The sequence below is a fragment of the Magallana gigas genome, chromosome 3, assembly GCF_963853765.1.
Source record: "Magallana gigas chromosome 3, xbMagGiga1.1, whole genome shotgun sequence".
Taxonomy (NCBI): Eukaryota; Metazoa; Mollusca; class Bivalvia; order Ostreida; family Ostreidae; genus Magallana; species Magallana gigas.
The window spans coordinates 53,564,125-53,580,204 of record NC_088855.1 but is presented as its reverse complement, the minus strand read 5'-3'; the positions used below and the strand labels follow the sequence as shown (position 1 = coordinate 53,580,204).

The 16,080-nt window shown below is 32.6% G+C and overlaps 1 protein-coding gene across 1 annotated transcript; it reads right to left on the bottom strand.

The window, feature by feature from the left end:
- Positions 1 to 13,450: 13,450 nt before the first annotated feature.
- LOC105345812 (uncharacterized) lies at positions 13,451 to 15,085 on the bottom strand. Its single transcript, XM_034462469.2, has one exon. The coding sequence runs from the start codon at positions 14,669 to 14,671 to the stop codon at positions 13,604 to 13,606; it is 1,068 nt and encodes a 355-aa protein (XP_034318360.2). The 5' UTR covers positions 14,672 to 15,085; the 3' UTR covers positions 13,451 to 13,603.
- Positions 15,086 to 16,080: the final 995 nt, after the last annotated feature.

Here is a 16,080-nt window from a genome sequence, read left to right as displayed (position 1 = left end):
ATTTACCACCACCCACAAATAAATGACTGTACTTGACCTTTGATCAGATATAACCCGAGGTTCTAGTCTCCTAGGGTCCTGGCGTACAAACAGAATAGAAAATGGGAGAATAGAGAGTATTCAGGCAGAAATCGAACGTGTTAAGTCCAGTAATTACAAGGGGAACTATGTTTGTACTAGTTCGAGTTTTATGTAAATAAAACGATTTTTCCTCGGTCAACATTCATTGCACGCACGATGGATTGTCAATAGTTCACACTCAAAAGTGGGGAACTTATTCAACGATAATCCGCTCTTATTGAAACAGGGACACAATATTTCACTATTATGGACAACTAGATGTTTCTGGAGCTATAAAAGCAAGGGGCGTTGTTTTACGGGGAAAAAATGAAACCTGAGAGGTCGGGAATGGCGGGAACTCGCGGAGTCGAGTTCGACTGGCTAATGACGGCGAACTATTCAAACAATTTTGAAGCCTAGCCAATAATTTCGTAGGGCAGATTTACATCGATTTCTTGCGGGCAACCCTTCAGCAAAGGTTGGATGATGTTCATCGGTCTCTGTATGAAAACCAATAAATAATATAAGCATCTTGATTTTCCCATTGGAATGTACTATCCGTTCCAATAAACAAAGCCAATATTTTATGAGGTCCATTCATTTACCAATAAATCATGCATACATTGATCTCCATAATGCGACGTGGTTTTAATATCTGGTGCCCAGTTTTTGACTCTCGAGAATTATGGTCAATATATAAACATGTACATGTATCTATAGATGGCTGACCATCTTGGCCAATGCATAGATTTCCGATTTTTTGCTTCGGAAGTCCAGGTAACAATTAATGTGATGCCGAACTCACCTTTGTGTGTATAATGGGAAGAGGTGAGATGTTGAACAATGTAGAACATAAGTGCAAACACACTGACTCCCAATTCACGCGCTCTTAACAAGACCATACACATCCAGATTCAATAGGGAGATCTCAAATGAGTGTTTTGAAAGAGGATTAAATATGAAGGACAACAATTAATATCAGTAGAGTAATTTCACGCTCGTTTTGGCCCCCTCCCACAACTCTGGTACTCGTACCTGGCAAAGCCTTTAAACTTCGGAATTCTTTATTCACACAGAATTAAAATGTTGATTACAAGTGAAGAAAGGCATTTTTTGTAAGTTTTAATGGCCTAGATCACAAAAGATCAAAAGATCTTTTTTTTTTAAAATTAATGTAACATGATAGGTCAAAAAAAGACCTTGTGAAATGGGATGCTGGCAGACTGACTATACTGTTGGGTTTTTTTTACGCGTTTATGATATAAGTATATATATAGTCATTACATAACGTTCTTTTTGGAACATTAAATCAACGAAGAATCATCAATTACAACGATACTGAAGGATGCATTGGAGAATATCGACAAATGTCACATTGTGGTCAACACTCCATCTTGATGAGTAGCGAGGCATGTACGCTGGATTCATATATATTTAGCTCAATTCGTCAGCCGCGACCGCTTTGTTTTGTTCTTTTCATTCAGGGAAAGTCTGGTTTTCCCAGCTCATTAATAAAAGATTTCATGCTTTAAGTTATTCAACCTGTCCACTTTGCACATTTCTTTTAATGACGATTTAAGATATTTTCATATTTTTATGACAGATCCCTTGAATGAAACGAAAACAATTGACGTCGCACCTTCATTTCACAGAAAATTCACACGGCCACTTTTTTTTACTTTAATTTATTCAACATTTGCATTTCTGTTTATTATTATTAACGCTGAGTGCACAATGCACTGTTAATTCAATTCTATTTCATAATTGCTTAAAATGTGTATTCATTTTCGTGCATTTATGTAATAAATTACTTTACTTATCTTTAAAGTCCATATGTTCGATAAAGTTACACGAAGTATTGTTAGAACATTACATGTACATGAAATATTGTTAGAACATTACATGAAGTATTGTTAGAACATAACATGAAATATTGTTAGAACATTACATGAAGTATTGTTAGAACATTACATGAAGTATTGTTAGAACAGTACATGAAGTATTGTTAGAACATTACACGAAGTATTGTTAGAACATTACACGAAGTATTGTTTAAAACAGTACATGAAGTATTGTTAGAACAGTACATGAAGTATTGTTAGAACATTACATGAAGTATTGTTAGAACATTACATGAAGTATTGTTAGAACAGTACATGAAGTATTGTTAGAACATTACACGAAATATTGTTAGAACATTACACGAAGTATTGTTTAAAACAGTACATGAAGTATTGTTAGAACATTACATGAAGTATTGTTAGAACAGTACATGAAGTATTGTTAGCACATTACATGTACATGAAGTATTGTTTAAAACATTACACGAAGTATTGTTAGAACATTACATGAAGTATTGTTTAAAACAGTACATGAAGTATTGTTAGAACATTACATGAAGTATTGTTAGCACATTACATGTACATGAAGTATTGTTTAAAACAGTACATGAAGTATTGTTTAAAACAGTACATGAAGTATTGTTAGAACATTACATGAAGTATTGTTAGAACAGTACATGAAGTATTGTTAGAACATTACATGAAGTATTGTTAGAACATTACATGAAGTATTGTTAGAACATTACATGTACATGAAGTATTGTTTAGAACATTACATGAAGTATTGTTTAAAACAGTACATGAAGTATTGTTAGAACATTACATGTACATGAAGTATTGTTAGAACATTACATGTACATGAAGTATTGTTTAAAACAGTACATGAAGTATTGTTAGAACATTACATGTACATGAAGTATTGTTAGAACATTACATGAAGTATTGTTAGAAAAATACATGTACATGAAATATTGTTAGAACATTACATGAAGTATTGTTAGAACATTACATGAAGTATTGTTAGAACATTACATGTACATGAAGTATTGTTAGAACATTACATGTACATGAAGTATTGTTAGAACATTACATGTACATGAAGTTTTGTTAGAACATTACATGTACATGAAGTATTGTTAGAACATTACATGAAGTATTGTTAGAACAATACATGTACATGAAATATTGTTAGAACATTACAAGAAGTATTGTTAGAACATTACATGAAGTATTGTTAGAACATTACATGTACATGAAGTATTGTTAGAACATTACATGAAGTATTGTTAGAACATTACATGTACATGAAGTATTGTTAGAACATTACATGAAGTATTGTTAGAACATTACATGAAGTATTGTTAGAACATTACATGAAGTATTGTTAGAACAGTACATGAAGTATTGTTAGCACATTACATGTACATGAAGTATTGTTAGAACAGTACATGAAGTATTGTTAGCACATTACATGTACATGAAGTATTGTTAGAACATTACATGAAGTATTGTTAGAACATTACATGTACATGAAGTATTGTTAGAACATTATACATGAAGTATTGTTAGAACATTACATGTACATGAAGTATTGTTAGAACATTACATGTACATGAAGTATTGTTAGAACATTACATGAAGTATTGTTAGAACATTACATGTACATGAAGTATTGTTAGAACATTACATGAAGTATTGTTAGAACATTACACGAAGTATTGTTAGAACAGTACATGAAGTATTGTTAGAACATTACATGTACATGAAGTATTGTTAGAACATTACATGAAGTTTTGTTAGAACATTACATGTACATGAAGTATTGTTAGAACATTACATGTACATGAAGTATTGTTAGAACATTACATGAAGTATTGTTAGAACATTACATGTACATGAAGTTTTGTTAGAACATTACATGAAGTATTGTTAGAACATTACATGTACATGAAGTATTGTTAGAACATTACATGAAGTATTGTTAGAACATTACATGTACATGAAGTATTGTTAGAACATTACATGAAGTATTGTTAGAACATTACACGAAGTATTGTTAGAACAGTACATGAAGTATTGTTAGAACATTACATGTACATGAAGTATTGTTAGAACATTACATGAAGTATTGTTAGAACATTACATGAAGTATTGTTAGCACATTACATGTACATGAAGTATTGTTTAAAACAGTACATGAAGTATTGTTAGAACATTACATAAAGTACTGCTAGAACATTTCATGAATAATATTAATGTTAGAACATTATATAGCTCAAATAGCTGTGTACAGCCTGAATCCGTCTTTTTCACTTGGTTGGTGGAGGTGTACGGAGTAGATTTGCACGTTACTCGGTCAAATCGACGCAAGTGTGTTACAGCAAACCGGATGCCCGGCTGTAATCTCCTGGGGAACACGTGTCGTCTGACCACAAACTCCAGGACCCAGCGGTTATATCCAAGCAGGACGGTGTATTTACTTATATAGATCTATCTAGGGGTAATGTCGGACACCACAAATGTCCTACTTTTTTCTTGGAACAGAAAACCACTTCAACACCGTTGTTTATATTGTGAATGTCAGCACAATGTTGGCAATTATACGTTTGAGAGGGGAAAGATTGAAGAAGGGGTACAATTTGATATGCATTGTACATAAATATTATAGTAGGTTAAAATATCCTATCATTGGGTATGTATACGTGCAAGATATTGAGTAAATGATAAACAACTGTTAAAGGTATGTGCGCAGTTTTTACAGTCAACGATATTTACACAGGGATTTTAAAAAAAATCAAAATCTGAGAATCTCAAGTACACTGTACTGCGTAAAATTGTCATTTATTCTTTTTCGTCACCATACCTATACCAACTCCAATCAACATTTCACTTAACAGGTGTGAATACACAATCTACATAACCACCTTTTACTATTATCAACGAAATCTTACCAGAGCCAGAATTGGTACTTACAAGCTGAGCGACATAGTACCTATGAAAACCACCCCTAGAACACAATATATCTAATAATCGATACCAAATGAAGAAGAAGAAAAAACAAAGTCTCTAACCAATAAACCAACAATCGAACAATAAAGTATCTATAATTAAAAACCAAATCAACGAAATGAGACAAACAACAACCTGTAGGGCTACAACCAATACCTAAAAGATAAGAACATACAAATAAAACACTCAAAACATCAACATCAACAATATGAAACAAACCAACAAATTAACAAAAACAACCAAAACTCACGAAACATATGAAAACAAACCCGACAACCAATGGTTGAACGACAGAGTACCAATATAAACTACTCACAAAACCTCAGCCACAACCAACGATACCAAAACGTCAGGATCGCAAAAAAAAATGTTGATTTGGTGTTTGTGGCACAAAAAAGGCCCAAGATTGCAACCAGCAAGTTAACAGCATACAGTGCCATAACCACCATCTATTGTATTTAACAAGCTCACGGTTGAAAATCCATAAAAACCACCATCTTATTAAATTCTTCTTTTTATAAATCGACGATAACGATCTAACGAACTGTAAATATATACAGTATATATATTTTTATATCTGTAGGCCCTATTGCATTTGCATGATTTCGTAAGGGATATTTCTGAGTAAATTTCAGACAGATTTAAAGACATGATAAGCTACAAACTCGTATATAGCTGTTATTTACAAACCCAAGATGTTTTGAATCAGCATAAAGTAATAGGATGTATAAGGGGATTTCCCGTTTTCACGCACTGTCTCACGCGTAGTAGCTTTACGTAATCAATCATTACAGAGAGTGCTTGAACAAATAGGTCAGGGTTAATAGAGAGTATGGCTTTTGTTTCAGACTGCTGATCCACAATATAATACACCGAATCAGTGGGTTTTTCCTGTGGAGGGTGTATAGTTGTTCATTGAATTGTGGTCAAGTGGTGCGTTTCTTTCTATACTAGTATATTAGTCCGGTTGTCCGTCGGTATGTTTGATTTTCTCCGGTCGTAAATACATGTAATTAATTACTTTCAATTTTTTTCATTCTCTTGGCTGCTTTTACTATAAGGTTGAGTGTAATTTTTATACGTCCGATAAAGTTGACTAAGGTTTTATAGTAGGCCAGGGTCTTAGCGCGTACGATTTACTTTAAAATGCTTATTTCTGCTTTCCATAGTATAAATTTAATTATGCATTTCTATTCAAATTAGTCTGCAAAAACTTGAATAATCAAAGAAATTTTGACTTCCGTTATCAAGTGAAGCAAATACATGTATTCATTTTTCTTTAGCATTTTAAAAGTTTTTGTAAGATTCTTTAAATTCACTATGTAAGTAAGGTCCAAACCCCGCTATATCCCCTCGATATCAGACTCGGTCCCAGGACCGGAAACTCCAGACTGGACTTGGAACCCTTAACTTCTTGTAGGAAACTCTTAGCTGCAGATAAACAATAGTCCCCGAGCCACTAATCGCCGCCACCAATCGTCTTCTGGCCGTTATCATGACCCTCCAAATGTCGTGAGAAGGGATCGGGCCACCATAAGCTCGCTTCCGCCACACCCGCTCCGGGACAAAGTTCGTTAAGGCTGTGAGAGTGATTGTTTTATCTTTGATTTTAAACTTTTTATGTAACAGGTTTTAGATTTAAAATGTACCAGCCGCTATGAGAAAATAACTTCGAGTTTTTTCTCAGTTTGATAGACGTATGTAGTAGTTTGTACAGAGAAAAAAACAAACAAACAACTGTGAATGATTGTTTATTTTACTCAAACCACATCAATGGCATATGAGGTACAAAAAAATCCGGAAAATATTCTCAAATGTACAAAAGAAGGAAGAGTACAGAAATTTAGATAAATCGAGCTAATTTTTTTTAAATATGTACAATTTTTCCTATAAATCAATATCTATGGTATCCATAAGATTCCCACATTTATAAAAGTGTAAACATTTGTTGAGTATTTTTTATCAATTACATGTAATTTTTTGCGGACTAAAAACATGCCTGATGACATTCTATAACAAAGTGGTATTCGTCATCCAATGTATTTTCATTACATAATGAACAAATTCTAAGACATCTTTCTATGTTATTCCATATTCCAGTTTCAATTGGAAATTGAAAAAAAAAAAACTTTCATGTGACAAAAATGTTTATTCCACTGACACTAGTCTTCGATATCTACTTAAATCAATCTCCAAGCAAATTAAATTATTGCTGGACAATGGAAGAGTGAATTTATATGGACAGCTATATGTGTAATGTAATTTTTTCTGGCATGACTAAACGACCTCTGTAATCGAAAAAAGAGCAATTCCTGTAAAAAAAAAATGTAAAAGAAAATAGTTTCAGAGCACAGCTGGGCTAATTGTGCTGCAACTCCGCACGTTAGCGTAGAGTGCGTCATGTTGAGCTTTCCGTGCTGGTCCCGCACGTTAGTGGGAGTATGTGATATCGGACAAACTGTGCTGGTCCCGCACGTTAGTGGGAGTATGTGATATCGGACAAACTGTGCTGGTCCCGCACGTTAGTGGGAGTATGTGATATCGGACAAACTGTGCTGGTCCCGCACGTTAGTGGGAGTATGTGATATCGGACAAACTGTGCTGGTCTGGATTTCCATACGTTAGTGTCGACTTTGTGTGCAGATTTAAATCAGACTGTCCGTGCTGGAATCTCCGCACGATTTTAAGTTGTTTCTCGCAATTCCAAGAATCGGTTTCATTGGAATGATATGTACCGTTATATTGTCCAACTTAAACACAACTTGTTGCACTTTTGTTTTGTTTTGGAGTAAATACGAATTGAGCTTTCCCATTCATCATATGGAATTTAAAACCTTTTACATTACAATAAATACAAGATACCTTCGTGAAAGTTGGGTAGTAGAAAGCGGAGTGGCATCCTACAACTTTACGGAAATCTCACAGATAAAATCTTGACACTAAATTTCAATTGGAGAAATAAATATTAATGACTTTTATACAAATCATGTGAAACATTTGAAAGGATCTGCATATAGAAATCAGTACTTACTTTTAAATTTGAAAAAAAATGATGCAAATGAAATCCACGAACACCAGTTCTCTGCAAATGCCACCTTTTCATATCCATATACAAAAAAACTACATACATGCACTTGAATTTTTACAAAAGCTTACTGTTCACTTATAATTGCAAAATACCTTTGAAACATTGGAATCACCTTCCCTGGACAATCAAGAGGCATACGTATTTCGGTAAGCTACCTACCCACCGCCTCTGTATATCTTCTGGGTCAATTATACTGCAGAGATCAACTAATGGAATGTTGAACCAGTTCTGTCTTGTAAATCAAGGACAATCCTATCCTATTCTGACCTAATGCCCAAGTCCTATTTGTAATCATAACTTTCTGTAAAGACTGCACAAAATCTAAATGCTTAACTAATTATGCAAACACCACAACATTTGTTTTCTGATGGGATGGATCTATGTAGCCCGTGTGGGCATTAAATGATTGTGAGAACTTGATCTACATATCAATTAACCACACACAAAATAATGCTTTATGAAGGTATTCCTACTCCATCTTTTAGAACCTGTTATACCTCGACCGACGGTCGCCCGGTCCCGTAATTTGACAGGCAAATTGAATTTGATATTAGGAAAAGAATGTGTTAGCATGAATCTAACAAAATTGACACAGGATTTACCTATTACCCAATCCATTTGTATTTCAATAAAATAATTTTTAAAAAATCAAATTAGAATTTTTTAAAATCTTTTACACGTAAATTGTGCATTACTGGGATATTGTTGTTTTCAAACGAAACTTTCTGAATGACATGCATCGTTAATTTGATCATATGCTTAACAATCATTTGTGATTAATTAAATTTGGATTTCGAACTGACCCTCATTTTTTTTAAGCAAGATAAAATGCGTTTAGCACCATTAGAAGGCTTTGGCCGCGTTTGTTTGAACGAATACAGCCAAAATACAAAAACCACTGACTTGTTTATAAATCTTGTCTGATTAAAACACAAAACTTCAAACATAGTCAAGATTTATGAAATGCTATAAAAACATATATTAAAAAGTAAAGGAAAAAGAGGAAAGACACATGCATTATGCATACCGACTGAAAAACTGACTCGTTAAAACAGCACAAGCAATGACTGTTGGACCGACCACATGGTCCGATGGTATTTACTCTAAAAGGAGAAATCTAGGCAAAACTATTACACAATTATAGATATATATCATAGCATAAATAATGCACATGTGTTCATGAAATTATATTTCATTTCATTTGTATGCTAATATTTTCTATCATTACACATATGCATTTTACATAATATTAAATACCTTTGCATGGTATTTTCTTGTTTGCATTGCATGTAAACGGTTTGCATTTGAAATACATTGTAACTAGAATATCATACTTTTTAAAAATACAATTACAAATTATATTAAACAGAATAGAATTACATGCGTAGATATATATAACTTAATATAAACTTTCTTTTATATAAATAAGAAATATTGACTGCAAACAGAAAATAAGAAACTGGCTAGAGCTAATTAATTGCAAATAAAATACAATGTACATGTATATTTACAACAACTGAAGAGAGAGAGAGAGAGAGAGAGAGAGAGAGAGAGAGAGAGAGAGAGAGAGAGAGAGAGAAATATTCTAATGCTACTTTGTTCTCTTAGCTATTGAAAACATAATGAAATGTAGGTCATTTATGTATTAAAAACCCAAAACAAAGATGTAATTTTAGTTTATATTAGTTTTCGTTCCTTTTGTTCATAAACCTTTAAAGCTGAGAACAATGAGAAATTTTAATTATTGCATATGAACCTCTTATATTAGAATTAAATAAAAATATTCCAAATATTTCTTCGAATTTTTTTTTTACGAACACTATATTTTCCTTCTTAAGAGGAAATAAGTTTTATCCGTTCCCTTCCATTATCCTCAAGGTTATTGTTCCGTCGCTTTCCATTTCATTACCGTTGAGTTTCTTGTCTATCTTGTTCCGTTGCCATTGTTCAACTGTCTAAGCCTATACAAAATATACCACCATAGGTTTGTTCTCGAATGTTTTAGATATACTTTATAGTATTTCATGAAATATTTCTTGTTCATGCAAATGAATTAACAAATGCTTGCAATTTAATAACCCTCTCCAATCTACTTAAATTAAATTTTAAACTCTGTTTAATATCTGTACAAAATCATTCAATAGAGAACAATTTATCCATATCGGGCAGCGATTATATAAAAGTTTGAGTTTGATCAACTTAAATTTATTAAAAAATTGTTTTTATGGCTTTATAATGACCAGTGTGGTTTTGTTTGTTGATAAAAAAAAAATCCCACAATTCGCACAAAAAAGTTATAGTAGTTATTCCATACTATATTAAAATATCTAATGTTTCTTACCATGCTAACTCCAACGTTTTTAAAAATCATATCAAATTTACGATATGGTGTAATTGTAAACATTTCTAGTCAACACACAATGGAAAACCACGTGAATAAGGAAAAGTGAGCAATTGATTGCAGTTTATTATAGCCAGTTTTTTTAAAATTAATATTCTTGCTGAATAAGAAAAAAGAATACACGTATATCAGGTTTTGTACCCTGATTGAAACTTGTAAATCTAAGCTATAAAACGTTATAATTTAATTGTTTATTATTTGCCATTTGTACAAATGCAGTGGGTAAGATATGATCGTATTCAATTATAAAGCTCTGCTCTTACCTGGTATGCCCTCTCACCCTTTATGGAATTTACCGACCTCGTATTATAAACCATATTATAGATCATGTGTATGTAATCAATTTTTTATCGTGATATGTGTACAGGTACAATGTATTGTGTATTCTTAAACTGTATATCATTGCCTTTTATTACATTAATAAGGTTCACCCGTCCCTTCACACCTTATATATATATATGTCACTTGTAACAAAAATATGGTACTAAACACAAAAACATGCAAAGTGCAATAAAGCATACACTAAAAAGATAAATGGGAAATCTTGGGAATACTCTGTGAAAAGTATGCTCCTTAAGATAAAAATACGAAACTTAAATGGATATTTGCATATTTAACGTCTTAATTTGGTCGTCTTGATTCATTGCCCTTGATACGGAAGCACTTTGCTTAAATTGTGGATTATACGCACAGCGGCGACGGGGTTTATTTTAATTTGTATGCGTTTTATAGTAAAATAGTATATTAATATTAATGAAAAAAGAAGGAAACCTCCAGATTATTTATAGAATTGCATGGTATTTGTCCAAAAATTATTTACATAGTCATGGCATTGCATGATTGGACGTTGCAAAATTTACTACGTCATTTCTAGTTATTCATATTTTATGAAGTTTTCCATTGAATGCAGAGGTATATCATAGTCTCTTTTTGTGACATAAAACATTTAATAATTTAAAATAACTCCCATAAATGATAAAATAAAATGAAAGGAAAATAAAATGAATAAAAATAAAATGAATAAAATTTAACATTTTGTTTTTGTGTTTTAAGTCAAAAGGTTTTTTTCAAAGAGCTAGAGTCACGAACCATCAAAAATTGTCTTTTCTTAAAAAATCACCATATTCAATTTTAAGAAATATTGCGGTCAAATCTACAACTTTCAGCTATTTGTCATGTTGTAAATTTTGAATTTAACGGGTGGCAGTAAATACAAAATTTACAACATTACATTAAGTTGTAAATTTAGTATTTACTGCCACCCGGTAAATTCAAAATTTTCATGCATTATTTTGGACCACCATGGTATGTTTGATGTTGCGCATGTGCTAAACGGCGGAACCACGATGAAAAAAATATATATATATATATGTATAGAAGCAGGATATTGTGCCCTATATTATAAGATATTTCTATTTGAACTTGAATTTTGGGGAAAATTTAAGGCACTTTTAGATGCTTCGTGGCGCTAGCTATTGAATTCCCGATTTGAGAAAAGAAAATAAGTAAATTTTGATTGTAAATTTTGATTTAAATTTTTCAAAATAAGTAATTGTTTAAGTTTCACTCATAATCGTTTTGACCAAAATTACTTACATACATGTATTTCATACAGCTAAACATTTATCTAAATATGAAGAATCCTAAATTCATCCCAAATACTAAAGTACGAGTGAATCACAAATATTTCACAATGCGATCCTCCAAAATTTTGCGTGGGGGACCAGGTCACAAAAGAAAATTACATCTGTTCACTTGGAAACAATATACGTGTACGCAGAAGGCGGAACTGGACAAATATGCATTAAGGATTGGTTTTACAGAAAACATCTATTATAAAGACAAATTAAATCACAAGACAGGCTGTAAATTCAAAGTATGGAATCGTATCGAGTTCAAATTGTTACATTCTGCGGACCCTGGATCTACAAAAATGTTTACATACTAAAGAAAATGGCGAACGGTAATGGCCGCCACTGTTTTCTGCATTAGGGTAGTTTTAACAAAAGAAATTCTGTCCATCGTTATTAAGCGTATTAAACAGCAGTTTTAGGGGTTTTATGTTTTGTTAGAGATGAAATTCACTATCTACGGAACACAGATACATGCAAACATAAACTCTTGTTTAGTAACACTCAATTTTTATTTGATTCATTTTGATTTTTCATTTACATATTTCAAATATCACCAAACATATCCAACAATCTTGTGAATATTTAATCATTGAATGGATGAATATCAATACTAGTACATGTTTAAGGTAGGTTAATGTACATACTAGTAGTAATCAAATTTGTTGGCACAGATCTACAACTGTTTTTTTTTTTCATATTGAAAATTACTAATTCAATTTATTTGTATTTTGAATTATAAGCAATTAATGTACTTCAATTTGCATGCGACCTTCGAATTTTCTAATATAGAAACTTTAGCTTATAAATAGTGATTTTATTAAAAATATATGTTACAGAAAAACAAAACTAATAAATATCAAACATTTATATCTTCTGATAATAGTGCCAGGATTTTAATAGTGTACGTGTACTCTTTAGGAGTATCATAATTATATTTTGTATTGTTTGTACATGTACTAATTAATATATGTTAGCAATGATATTGAAATGTATGCTACAGAAAATAAAAACTAAATCAAAATAAATATTTATATCTTTTCATAATAATGCCAGGAATTTTTTCTCCAGTATTATAATAATTTACTGTATTCTTTGTACATGTATTAAATAATATATATCAATTAATTTATAATAATTAATTTTAAAAAAATTTACATTGCAAAACAGCATCATTGTTATTTGAAGCAAAAAATGAGAGGATGGAGGTAATAATATTTTAAACCCCAAACATCTTTTGCATACTTAAAGTTTTTAATTAAAAAAATTTGAAGTTTACATCAAAAAATACTTCTATATAATTTGTATGTGTTCAAACGTGAAAATGTACAATATTTTTACATTTAAGCATTGCAAACTACATGAAATTGATCAGGTATTACAGAACAAAATTAATTTCTGTTACAACCTCTCTCTTCTCATATATGGCAGTACACAGCATTCACGTCCAATCAACAGCTCTGTTTGAATTCCAATTCAAGAATTTTTCCTACACAACTTAAGTATAACAACTTTCCACAATTCTACACACATGAGACATAAAAATTCAACCTTTCACACAATGTTTTCTCTCTTATTTTGAACCTCCTTTCAACCTGCTCACTTCTGCTTTGAGATCGTCCACTTGTTGCCGAAGAGCGCTATTCTCGTTCTCCAACTGCCTCATTTTGTCATCCATTTCCTCTTGTTTTTTCTTAGCTTTTTCGCGACATTTTCTGATAGCAATATTGTTTTTAGCACGCTTAATCAGATATTCCTCAGTGTCTTTCGGAACGACCCGCCGTTTATATGAGCGGTTACAATTGGGACCCGGCTTCCGGCCAGGGCGCCCTGGGGGTGGTAGCTCTAGCGCCTTCTTGGAGTGTGAGGTTTGCGTAAAGTTAAGATGGTCCGAAAAACTATTTGAAGACGAATCCGACACTTGCTCCAAAGATGAAAATTGTTCAGAGAGCTGACTGGTGTTGCTTGGGAGACTTTCTATGAGGGAATCTTGGCGCGATAAGGGGGCGGTGACCGCCTGAGATCTATACTGTCCGTGTGTTAGCAAGTCCAGCACTAACGAATCGGTGGTAGTGGGCACCGAAAATACACTGTCCAGTGCATTTGTTGTAGTAAAATCAAAAGTGTTATTAGGTAAAGAAGAAAATGGAGCGCTAAGGCTAGCACCACACACGACTGGTCCTCTAGAAAAAGGTGTGTCCGTTTGCATTAAAGACACAGAAGCTAGATCCTCCGGAAGGGCACTGTCTGTTTGGTTTGCATTAAAAGTTGGTTCGTTGCTCTCAGATATTCCTATCAATAAACGCTCGACCTCAAAAGAATTGGCCAAGCGGTCAGTTTCGCCGGATATCCCCTCCCCGGACTCTGTTCGGAAACTCCCAGTGTATGCAATTGGCGAACTAAAACTCAGAGACCCGTTCGTTCCTTGATCCAATTGATGTAAAAAATCGTCCGGAAAGACGTCTGATGGCGAGTCTCTGGTCATTTTATCACTTAACTCTGAATTGCTCATTCTATCGATGGGGCATTTTTTATCACAACCAGTCCGATTAAGAAAGGATAGCAACATTTGGTTATCTGAAAAGCCACCCTTATTGCTGAAGGACATGCATGTCCTGGCTCTAGGGTAGAGCCCCAACATATAGAAGCTACAAATACGAACTGATGAATAAAACCATTCAAGAAAATTATAAAGTTAGGAAATATTCAGTAGATGTTGCGAAAGTATAGTCAGATATTTGTTGTTTGGTACTTGATAACTTTATTCCCGCCTACAGTATATACCAGCTATTATATGTTGAAATCGACATCGCGCGGCACTAGAAAGGGGATTTCTCGAGTATGCAGGCGCATGCGCTCTCACATGATTGTAAAAATCCATGAATGAAAAATGAAGCGCATCTATTACGCAACCTCAACACAATAACATGGCGTAAATGTGATTCATGCAAATTTGCTGACTTTAATTATTTCCGAGTGAAAACATACCGTACTTACACCATCTCATTTACATGCCAGTCGATGCGACGATAAGCCATGCAAAAAACGGGGTTTTTAATTCTATTAACTTACCATTTTATCTAACAATTAATGGTTAAACCAAAGGTAAAGAAAATGAATATTCAAAAATATATACATTGAAGAATGTACGACAACTACCTTTCGTTGTGCCTTAAATGTTGAATAATTTAAGCAGCCATGCATATGACTGCTTACTTCTTATTCATGGAGTATTTACTTTACTATACGTGCAACATTTATTTTGTTTTGAATGTATGAATGTACTGTATATCAATCAAAGAAGCCCTACTCGAGTATATAAACTAAAAATTCTTTTATATTATTCTTCATTCAAATTGTATGTTAAAAAGCCAAACTTTTTTCACTCCCCACATTTATTAATGTCAAAAGATTGACAAGTAGTAAATCTTATGCGGTTATCTGTGGTAGAGATTCCCCCGTCTCCATTATACATCGTTAAACAGTTCTGTGACGTCGTTGTTTACTAACCGTCACGAGACTTCATTCACAATTGGAAAAACCGAAACGTCACAAATATGTGACCTATTTTTAGTTAGATAAAAAGAACTTCTTTAATACAGAAGATATAATCCTATTTTTTTCTAAACTTAACAGAAAAAAATGTAAATTAACACATTGTTTATCAAAATTATTAAATAAAATCCATAAACTGTCCATATATACTTCTTAATCTATATAATTTTATAATATATATTATATTGTTTTCGGCCCATTTTCTTTTGTTCATTAATTTAAGAAAAATAAAATGGAAAATATTTTTTTCTTCAAATTTTCTGATAATTTAAGAAATTTTGTGAATTTGCTGGGGTTGTGGAGAGCTCTTTAGGCCTATTTTGTGATGATTCGTCTTAATTACAAACTATTTATAATACATAATCATGATCGAAGTATAGATTTAGATATGATCGATGCTTGCCCAAAACTTATTCGTGCATCAAAGGCATGAGGTGATTAATCAGAGTAATTAATTCGACCTAAAGGCTGAATCGGGGTGTTTGATCAGTCCTG